The sequence below is a fragment of the Branchiostoma floridae genome, chromosome 2 (genome assembly GCF_000003815.2).
Source record: "Branchiostoma floridae strain S238N-H82 chromosome 2, Bfl_VNyyK, whole genome shotgun sequence".
Classification (NCBI taxonomy): Eukaryota; Metazoa; Chordata; class Leptocardii; order Amphioxiformes; family Branchiostomatidae; genus Branchiostoma; species Branchiostoma floridae.
In genome coordinates, this window is record NC_049980.1 from 19,181,705 (window position 1) to 19,193,128 (window position 11,424).

General features: G+C 39.2%; 2 protein-coding genes across 3 annotated transcripts; one reads left to right on the plus strand and one right to left on the minus strand.

The window, feature by feature from the left end:
* The first annotated feature begins 70 nt into the window (after positions 1 to 70).
* On the plus strand, positions 71 to 2,861 carry LOC118409470. Its single transcript, XM_035810512.1, has 3 exons — positions 71 to 126; positions 459 to 558; positions 790 to 2,861. Coding segments are annotated over exons 1-3 (774 nt in total). The 5' UTR covers positions 71 to 124; the 3' UTR covers positions 1,462 to 2,861.
* On the minus strand, positions 2,018 to 9,818 carry LOC118409469 (G kinase-anchoring protein 1-like). Of its 2 annotated transcripts, XM_035810510.1 has the most exons (11): positions 9,577 to 9,818; positions 8,296 to 8,490; positions 7,270 to 7,500; positions 6,756 to 6,833; positions 6,338 to 6,470; positions 6,119 to 6,153; positions 5,557 to 5,721; positions 5,098 to 5,202; positions 4,883 to 4,946; positions 4,139 to 4,209; positions 2,018 to 3,620 (listed from the first exon to the last, which is right to left on the minus strand). In XM_035810510.1, exons 1-11 carry the CDS (start codon positions 9,748 to 9,750, stop codon positions 3,528 to 3,530), a joined length of 1,344 nt encoding a protein of 447 aa, XP_035666403.1. In that variant the 5' UTR covers positions 9,751 to 9,818; the 3' UTR covers positions 2,018 to 3,527. The 2 variants fall into 2 exon arrangements, with proteins under 2 accessions (XP_035666403.1, XP_035666404.1); XM_035810511.1 differs by lacking the exon at positions 8,296 to 8,490 and having other exon boundaries at positions 9,577 to 9,816.
* Positions 9,819 to 11,424: the final 1,606 nt, after the last annotated feature.

An 11,424-nucleotide genomic window follows, 5' to 3' on the forward strand; every position in this document is an offset into this window, starting at 1 on the left:
AAAGCAGTTGAAATTACCTGTCATCTATACCTGTTTTCAAGTTGATGTTGTATGTCATGATACCAAACAGACCACAGTACTTGCGTTATTGTTTCAGGGATCACTCGAACTAAATCATTAATGAATGTAAGTTCTCAATATTTCCGTGTAGTATCATAAACACCTGTGGGTGATTGTTGTAAGTAGCTGACATAAGAAAATTTTATCGAATGTCTTTAAAGTTGTTAAATCTATGTTCGTTTTAACATAATCTATGGCTTAAACATAAATGTTGAAATGATAAGAATTAACTTAAATATATACAACGCGTGCATGAAAAGAAAACGATTGTATAAAAAATCACCCATGAATGAAAAAAAAAACTATTTAGAAATAGAGAAAATTCGATCAACACATTTTGCTTTGGAATTTTGCTGTCAATAAAATGCTAAATTCAAATTCAAAATTTCTTTCCCTAGGCTAGCTGGAAATCCATACAGGGAGTACGGCAAATGTGACGTCTGTAAGCGGCCGTATGACTTTCGATGGAGCAGGCAACTGTGGTTTGAGATGTACAAGGTAGGCAACAAATCTTGTTTTTGTCAGCTTTGCCGTCGACATTGTGAAAAATTTCACACAGGAAATGTTTGATTTACATTTTGAGTTCGTACATGTGTCATTCATTCATATGTGAGGAGATATCGTGAGTAGGATTTTTAATAAGTTGAACCAATCAATAGTGCCGTCTCGTATGCCCAACGAGTAATGTCTGAAAAGTACAGAAATGATGTTAGTAACGCTGCTTTCCAGAGATCGTCATGGCTGTACCGCCACCGTTTCTGTCTCCTCTCCAACATCATCAGCTGCCTGTTGATGTACATCCTCTTCAGAATGATTCCACCCAAAGACAACATCGCCGTCTTAGTAGCCCACACTACCAAGGAAAGGAAAGAAGACTTTGACTTCGTCGGACTCTTCTATGTGCTATACGTGCATAACAACGCCCTCGTGCTTTTCCTACTCTTTGGTGCCATGTGTTACAACTGCATGGGGCTCCACTCGCAGCCTGTAATGTTACTAGCGAACGTCGGTGTGCTATACGCATGTGCTTTGTACAATACCGTTTGCTATCCTGACAGCCGCCCACCCGAACCAGTGTCGTTCTACATGATTCCAATCGTTGGTCTTGCCTACGCTCCAATCGCACACATTGCCGCCCTCTTGATGATCTGGATCCTTCTAGACGTGATGATGTCTATCTGGGGAGTAGTACTGGTAGTGTGTACCATTCTGGATGTCCTACACCTGACAGGGTACGCAGCCAATAGGGCTCTCTTCCCACTGCTGTGCATTGACGATGTCTTAGATGACCTTGGTAACAGGAGGTATTTTCTGATACTGCACGGTTTAGGACGACTCGTTTTGCCTGTAGGTATGTTCTTCTTGCATGTCATGTGTTTGTATGTCAAAATCGAGTTCTGATGTCGATTCTTCATTAAAACTACATGAATGAACAATGCGATGCTCTGATATTGTGATCTTGGGGGACAAGGAATTTCTGCAACTTTTGATCCACTACTCACAGTCACTTGTAATGTCTGCATAAAGTGACTGCATAGATGCCAGCTTATTTCCTGACATAAGACTTTATCTATTCAGCCGGTATAACCGCCCTTCGGCATAACACACCAGCTTCGCAGACACACGGTTGCGGCAGCAGCTGGTTATATTACGCTGAAGGATCCATCACACCTATTTTTTGAACATCTATCTGCAAGCATTCTTTAAAGATATGCTTGCAGATAGAAGACTGGTATTGTTATGTGAAAATTGGTCCCACAGTGACTATTATTTTGTTGACAATAAATTTTGCATTTTCCAGGATTTGACAAAAAATATTTGACATAACTCATGAAAGTCATAAATTCGAGATGAAAGGGAAATTGTGATTTGTCTGTTGGGCCATGCTACTTTGTGCAAGTAAGAATTTACTGCTAACATTAACGTTTATCATGACAAAATTACTCAGTGGAAGAAACATGTCCAGTGTATTTATTCCTCTCAGGAACTCTTGCAACATAGGACAACACGCATACAGAATATCAGTGTAAACAAGAAACAACATATGTGGTAAAACAGACTAAGTACCTGTGTAAATCAAGTCTTTGAACTGGGTAACGTTCTAGTACTTCTACCTGAACTCAACACTATGCTACATGCACATGGACGAAAAAAAGGTTCAAATAGCTCCCAAGCCCCATCTTACAGTGAGTGTGTTTCACAATATTGTGTATGTTGTGGGGTGTATTCTGAAAATCCATTCGACGTCAATGTAGTACAATCAAAGATGCACATGAAGTTGTCAGCTTGAAATGTACATGTTATGGCAGTTCATGTAATAAGAAAAAGATTTTCCAGAGAGAAAAAAAAGTTACTATTGCTTTCTTATATCATTGCACAGTGGAAACATACTTCTAGTGCATATGAGGACTCCAGTACTGTTTTGCCATGTAAAAGATTCTTTGACAGGATATCAACTACATGATCCCCATGTACATTTCTATTCTCTCAATGCATGCTGGGAGACACTGGGCAACATGGGCAGCTGAGAGGCTACACAATATTAACTACCATGACAACATAGACCAGACAGGACACTGTGCATGCATGGTGACCAGGTCACTATGTTCTTTGCCCATCTGAGCTACCAATAGTGCACAGTGATCTGTGAAAAGGTCATACACTGTAGCTTGTGTAATCTGCCATCTTGCCTTTCTGGAACTTGGATTCAGAGCAATCATCGTTCTCGCACAGCTTTGTCTTCAACTTCCAACTGTATTGCTGTAAACAAATAACTTTAAATAATTGATGTGAACAGAAAAGCAGTACAGAATGGAGACTAGCATGGTATTGCTTTAGACGTTCAGGTTGAGTACTAGTATTGCATTGGAAATATACATCTGAAACAGTAGTTATAGAAGCACAGTGAAATCTGTGATACTTAGATGATAGTGCACATAATGTTGAAACTGAACCTGACAACGTAAGCCTAGTGATCTGTTTCAACAATGTCAGTTCTTTGTATCTGTAACTTGGAATGCTCATCCAGACTACAGAGCATCATTTTTCTATTTGAGTGGACCGATGAGCCAATTGGCAAATATTGAAGATGTAGTTTGAGGCAAATGATTCAAAACAGTGACAAGTTTCAGAACAGTAAATGAGTATGCACGACCTACTTGAACTAAACACAGATGGAAGAGCATACACAGATGCAATAGATCGAAAATAAAGGCACCTGTTAAGATTTACAATGTGTGTATCAAGCCCTCTAAAGTACACAAGGCTGGCCATAGCTCAATATCATGTTAATGTAAGTGAAGGTGGTGACAGGAAGGCCATGTTCACAAATTGTAACAGTTCAATGGACATAACAACCAGAACTTTATTTCTGCCACAAAAGGCAGAACCAGGTTAAGCAGCAGTCAACATTGACCAGCTCATTGGAAGACGGGATTGACATCTCTCTCTGTCCGCAGATTCTCTTCTCACTTTCCGTGCTTCTGATATTTCAGGAGTTCGGCTTTGAGCGAGCTGACCTTAGACCTCTCCTGTTCTAGTGCTGCATGAAGTTCTGCAACCTGGGTGGTAGTTATGATACAGAGGCAAGATTAAAAGATTTTCTTCTGGCGTGCGACAATTATATGCTAGCATCTTTTGCTGGCATTTTGTTGCCACAAAAAATGGTGCACCACCATCCCCCAACAGAAAGCATGGAATGTTCTAAGACTGACGAAGTTTGTACCTTTCAGAAGGAACACACTGTAAAACTTAAAGATTTCCAGTGGTTTTTGCAATTCCATTGTGTAAGCACTGTACTACCAATTTTTTTTGACAGCAAACTTAAAATACAGCAAAAACCTTGTTTCCCTTTCTACACAAGAATTAAGTCCCCAGAAAAAAAAATAGAAAATTACAGTATGATGCATACAATGTGACACACCCACTATGTGTATAGCCTCGGTACCAGCCTTTTTATCCTTTTTTGGATAAAGACGCGGCCAAAAGAGAAGAGTAAAGCCAAAGAGGAAGGCAACCAAGCTACTAGGTGTGTATGGGAAGGGAACTGAAAATTGAATGTATATTCAGAGATCCTCACCTCCTGTGTTAGCTCATCCCTTATCTGACCCAGCTCATCCACCTGCTGTAGCACCTCGGCCTTGTCTTTCACTGCAAAACCACAGACGATAAAAGGTGTAATGTATCAGTGGTTACCTGTACATTTACACAAAGATGAATAGTACACAACAAACTATCTTCCACTCTTTAACAGTGACTAAAAATAAGAATTTGCTGGAAAGTATGGACAGGCTTATCTTTGTTGAGGACAAATTGTAAGTAGGTGACAGAATTTGTAGAGCAAACATTGCATGTTGTTATGAAGTACTTGGCAGTACTAGAGCACCAACTAGCAATCTATGATGGTACTGCAGCCTTGGAACTGTCTGACCTACAAGGATATCTGGAGACCAAAACAAGATGCTGACCAGAAGGTGTCAAAATCCAAAAATGATGTCACCTGGGGCATGGGTAATTATAAAAGATTTGCTATTGCTAATCTGTAACTATCAAAATTCATGCAGCCATCAAAAATACATGCATGACCTATTTACTAAATCTCTCCTCTGGTCATGCACCAAAGCAAATATGAGGAATCCTTTCGCACTGATCATCACACTGTAAATTCGAAAATTTTGACATTAACTTGCTGCTGCAAACTCTGACCATAAGCTCTGTCCTTTATTGTGTTACAATGGTTGTTCTAACCATACACTCAAAGTTACGGGGACCCTCTATTTACATATATTGCATTGAAATTTGAATGCTGCAAACTTCTTCTCACTTTCTCCCTGGGCCAGAATTACCAGCAACTGCTTATTCCTTTTCTTCACCTGCGAGTGGTCACTCTGAAAAAACAACAGACAAAACAAATAAACCCTTCATCATAAACCCTTAAACTACCCTTATTATCATATATCAACAATACATACAGGCAGTTTTGACTTTAAAAAAAGAAACAAAAACAGAAACAAAATGCAATAAAATTATGTGTCATGCCTTTAATTTTGCCATCTCTTCTTTGAGTTCTGCCATCTCTAACTCCTTTGCTTCAAGTTCTGCCTGCATCTCAGCAACTCTAAAGCCAGCTCCTCCTTTAACATGCTGAAATGGTACAAAACAAAGATATACTGTGTTAATGCATTTGACAGGACCTCATACTTCATATGGCTTTCCTTTCTCATTACATTTCACTGCTACAACACAGATGTAAATGTCATCTTGTACAGATATGTGACAAATAAATCAGAGAAGCAACAAAGCAGTTCATAGTAAAATAGCAGAAATTAAGTATGCCTTCAATTACAATGTATTATGTATGCTGTCAACAGATAAGAAACAAACACCTACAGTTCTATAAATATGACAGGGGACAACATTCTCTCCCTTCTTTCAAAGGGAAAGGGCTATACAATGATGCGGTCATATGCACTTAGCTAATCAAGAACAGTGCCTTACATCATTAGCTTTAGAAGCTGTTCTAAGTTCCTCCTTTCTTCTCTCAATGTTGAGCAATTTCTTGGCATCCTGCTCTACTTGGTCAAAGAACTTTGTTCCGTTTTGTTCAGCTGCTGGGGATTTCTTTTTCTTGCTTTTATGTTCTTTGAGCTCAGGTTCTGTCCTCTGGACAAAGGAATATAAATACAATGACATAAAAAGTGGTAACTGCAATGGTTTTAAGTGGTACACCTGAAAAAGTATGATATGCAGTTATACATACAAAATGTGACTACTCTTAACTAAATAGGGTTAGTCTATCGAGGTGTACAATACGAAATTTTCATTGGCTGCTCAAGAACGTACAGTGAAAAATGTTTAGTATGTAACTTTAAATAGTATACTCAAGCAACTGGATAGATTTTGAAACAGACATCGACTTTGACCATTACCTTGCATATCTTATTACCTGGGTGTCTAACCATATCACATACATATATATCATCATCATCATAGTTTGAACCTTTTGTTTGTTCTAAGCTGGTTGCAATAAGCTGTTGGCAAATGAGAGGAAAATATTTACCTGGGGTACTACTGTTTTCAAGTCCTCTTCTGCATCTGTAGTAGGAATGTAGTATGTGTGAGATTAGAATTGCATATACATGGACCCACCACACTTAACAATAAGAGTAGGGGTCCTTCCCTGGTTGAGTTGACCAAACCTACAATCAGTCTAGTCTTATTCAGCTTGTACTTAACAAACACAACTGATGTACCAGTTATCCAAACACATTCAACATACCTGCCACAGCCTGAAACTGATCTAAGGACATGGTGACGGGCTTGTCCTTCCCTTGGAGATGTTTCCTTCTCTCTTTCCGGTTTGGACCTTTGTCCTCTTCTAAAGCTGCCTTTAAAGCTGGGTCGTCATAAAACTGTGGATGGGATCATCAGCTTTTAGGACATGACTGGGATCCAAAAACTTTGGACCATGTGTATCATAAGAGTTAAGTGCTATGAACTGAAGTAAATGCATGTATCATGTACTTCTATTTTTGTAATGATTGCACACAAGTATAGTAGAGGAAGTACATTGTATATATTTTTAAAAAACCGACCCATTTTACAGTGCTATGCTGGCTCGAAACTTTCATTGACAAAATAATTAAAACAATACAGATCGGAAAAGGTTTGCCAAAACTTCTCTAGAGCTCACTCACCAATCTTTGTTGCTCATATTCCAGCTTGCTCATCATAATGGCCTTCTGCAAGTCATCTTCAAAGGTATGGTCTGTAAACTACAGTCAAAGTACATTTAGTTAACAAAGGAAACACTGGCTTTTGATAATAAAACCTATACAATACAGCCAAAAATTCCAAAGGAGACCAATAAAACCAGGTTTATGTGTACAGGTGGTTACTGTAGGCAGGATTCTTAATCATTAATGCTTGTATTAATGGGAAAATCCATCAAGGAATTACATAAAACAGTCCTCACATTGACCATGTGGTTCTTACATAGAGGTGGTCACAAAATTATAAATCATCTAGCATGACTTCTTGGTTTATGTATCCATCCAAGGTAATGAGGAAGTAGTAAACAATGTACAATCTAAACAGACTGAGACTCCAGGAGCAAAAACAGTTCCCCAAATACTAGTACCTAAGTTAGATGCAGCCAATGCACAAATCACACACATGTGCAACCATGTCATCAAACAAGGAATACTTAACCTGTGCATCTTTTTGTTTCCACTCTTCCCATTGGTGAACTGTCTCCCCATTCCTTGTACTAGCACTTGACACGTGGGTGCCACCACCAATGGGTATAGCTGTTACATTCGGACTATGGGTTGTTGTGTCTCCACTTCCTACTGGTGGTGGCACCTGTGCAGGTGCTGTAGCTGCTGCAGGTGCTGGCTTGGGCTTGGCTCCACTCTTTAGTCCAAAAGCCAAGTTGCGAAGCTGGAAATTAGCAAATTAGTCAAATGAAAGGAATAAAATATAAACCTATTTTGGCTACTAAAAGTGATAATCACTTTTTCATTCCATACCCACTACACTAAAGTGTATCAGATAAATAAAATTTGGGTTGAATAGATATACAAGTTGTATATACATCCTAATTGAGAACCACAGGTACGGCTGGATGAAAAAAAAAAGACAAGTACTTACTGTGTGAGAGAATTCCTATTTTTCTAAAAAAAAAAAAACTTGTTTCCTACCATCCACTTTTTACTTTCAAATTTCAAATTTGGGGTCAGAATTCACTATGTACCATTTGGATTTTACTATGCATAATGCCAAATATCCTCTGTTATCACATATTCCATTAGCGAATATCAAATAGCCATGGTTTGAACCTTTTTCCTTATACACACAACTAATGGAAGTTCTTCCTTTTTTAAGTTAAGTATGAATCACAACAGCAGAACTTAGGACAACCTTTCTTATCCATACATTAGACCTTTTATGGATCTCAATTGCATGTTGGGAAGCACTAGGCACTATGGCCTTAAACACAGGCAAACAAGCATTTACCACATGTGTGGTTTGTCCAGTCCCATCCATTTTTAACGGTAATTGCTTGTAACAAGTGTCTCACTCACAGTGCCTTGCATCTCCCAGGAAGCAATGGGATCTGTAAAAAGGTCTATTTTATGGTTTAAGCATGATAGTTAATTGTTTGAAACACAAGAAAGTGATTAACATTTGTGGCATGTTACATTGAGTGACATTACTCATCTTACCCAGCCATACCTGAGGGTCGGGTTTGCGGGGGGAACGTGCATACACTCTACGGCATGACGGACACCTGCTATCACCCTCATTCAGAATTCTGTGCCAGCAAAATCCACAAACTTGGTATCGACAGGGGCAGGGGAAGAAACGGCGCCCATCCCGATCCAGGACTTCCATGCATATTGGGCACTCTTTATATACTGATGCCTGATTCTAAATAAAGTGAATTAGATACAGGTCAGGTCAAACTGCCCTTTTCCCCTCTCTTTCTAAAAAATCTCTTTTTCTTTTTACTTAGCAACAGAAAATCTACAACCAACTTTGGAAGGAATTGTCTATATTAAACACTTGTAGGGTCTGGCTATCAAGCTAGTGTCCAATCAGATTCCTTGTTTTGGCTTTTTGAATGTCATTTTGGGTTCATGTACTAATCACATTTTATTACACTTGCAAAGTTGTAAATGAATAATGTGATGAGTGTCTTGGATTTCTCTGGATAAGTGGCAATGAAAGTAACCATGTTACCTTTGTAAATAAAAGAGAATGAGCCCAAAACATCTGCTTGGAGAATAGAGTGGCACCATAGACAAGGAGCACCAATAAAATTTGCAATTGACAGTACAACCATGCATATGCATATGTATTATACCACAATGTCATGCTAAACAATAAAGTCATTTAACCTGTCATATCATATCAATCAAAACAAATGAATATGCATTGATCAATTAACAAAAACAATGTGTATACTGTAGTAAATTTCTAAATGTACCTTTACCACTAGTAGATGTTGAGTGTCTCTAACCAAGGAAGGAGCTTGTACCAGATCTGATCATAGACTAATTTATGCATGATTCTATGATTTTACTGTGAGGCAAATACACCCCTCCCCCCTGCCGTCATTTATATGCAAATATCTCTTGTGTTTGTCGAGCCACAAGTGACACAAATAATACACTCGGGATAACCCCCATACTAATACTTGCATATGCATTATAACGTTAAATCTAGATAACCAAGGAGGCTGAAAAGAGGGATATTATCAACCAAGTGTCCTGCGTGCACGTGGGGAGGGGGGTGGATGGATAGCGGTTTCGAATCCTGATATACAAACGTGCATGCATTCGAAAGATGCGTTCAGTTGGCCAGTCATAACGTATTTCATGCACGTACCTAGGTATAAATTGGACACCTCCATTTTAAAGAAGATCGTCTGTAAAGATTCGAGGCTGACCAGACCATATGCGTGTGTGTAGCAGTGCAAGTGCAAATTTATGTGACGCGTATACAAACCCATACTTCGTTTGTGACTGTACTGTCGCCTTGCTTCTTTTTCTTCTTCCCTTTCTTGCTCTTAGCACCTGTGGCCTGCCTGTTGTTTTGGGACGTGCTCCGCGTCACTTCCTCTCCGGTGTCATCCTCATCATCCTCGATTTTCAAACAAGCGAAGCGAGAGACCTGCGGCTTTGCCATTCTCGTTCTTTTTGTCCGAAACAAATGTGTACCAGTCAAACTAAATCTCGCCGAAGGCGAGAAAAAACGAGATCGCGCGAGAGCGACCTGATTCGTGGATACGTTGCAGTTTTCAACTTTGTTTCAACTTTTGAAGAAAGGAAAATTTAAGCCATGGAAATAAGTAGGCAACCATTCGAAAACACCCACAAATTCTGCTTCTTTTGTCAAATACAATTTTATTTTACAAGTATTAGCGTTTAAGCGTCATTTTTACATATCAAGTTGATATAGAGTCCTGTAAATTGCTATGGTTGACGTTATGTAACATCAAGGAGCTTTTATATCTGATATAAAAGCTCCTTGGAAACATTTATACGTTTATACGATTTTCTTGAATGGTGCACGACTGACGGGTTGACTAACGTCATCGTGTTGAGCATTGCTCAGCTTCCTTCATAGGTGATTGGCAAAGATGGCGGAGGTGACAGGACCGTGAACATGCGACATAATTTAACTCCGATTATCGCTATAAAGGCAAAGACACGGCACAGCTGTGCTTCTTTGGAAAGTCTTATAGACATCCTTCTTATCTGTGGTAGTATCTTTCACATTTCGTATTTTACGATGAATGATTTACGAGCCCGGGCCATGTTCTCGATACGTTCACTCGTCAGCATGCACGGAAGGCGTCAAACTTGTGTATTTTTTTCAATCCTTATCTATTGGGGCTCACCAACTTGGACACATACTCTGACTTTTCAGTTATTTACAACAACGTTTAGTCCATAACAAGTACTTATCGTGTGCAGACACATACGCACATCTCCGCAAAGATGATTTTAAAATCTTATCGGAGATTGGATCCCTTACCGGACTTTGGATCCCTCCCGTTATTCTTATAATTGCACCTTCAATTTATTTGGTATTAAGTAAGTTACTATATACTATACAAACATGTTTGCGCCGTATTCAATACAATGACCAACTATACTGGCTTAGGTATCCTCTGAATAAGGGTAGCCGTAACAGCGTTAACGTTAACAGAAATTCATCACCTTAAGAAGTTCTTTGAATAACTGTCTGGCACCGGGCCCTGGGTGTGCAACCGCATCAATGGGCAACTTTATTTCAGTGCTAATAAAAGAAAAGTTGACGTAACGTTTCACTCACGGTGCAAAAAGGAACGTGAACTTTAGACGTAGAGTACAGAACCGTAAACGCACAGTTTCAAACGACATCCACAAATTTTTCACAAAGTGTGCAATGCAAATTGGTTTCGATGCGTTCCTACCTGACCCATGGCAATAGGGGTCAAAGGTGAAACTTACTTACTGTGTAAGGTGATTTGTCGGACACACCTGTTCCGGCTAGGTACTAACGTTATTGGTGTATTTGCTGTTACAAGAAGGCGGCCAGTTCAATTTCATGTTTATATATATATATATTAAGACTCCGTGCCACACATCAGAACGTGTCTCTTTCGCTTACTGGTTTCGGACCTTTAACGTAAGTAACACCTAACATTACCACTGCCGTGACCTTGTTAAAATGAATTGATTTCATACGTTGCAGTCGTTTCACATTGAGCATGATCTTTTAATCAGTTATTTTGCATTTGTATTTCATACTTTATCTGTTCAGTAAAATGGCTTGGTACGAAAGATACGAGCAGCAGGATTATCGTGTGGAATC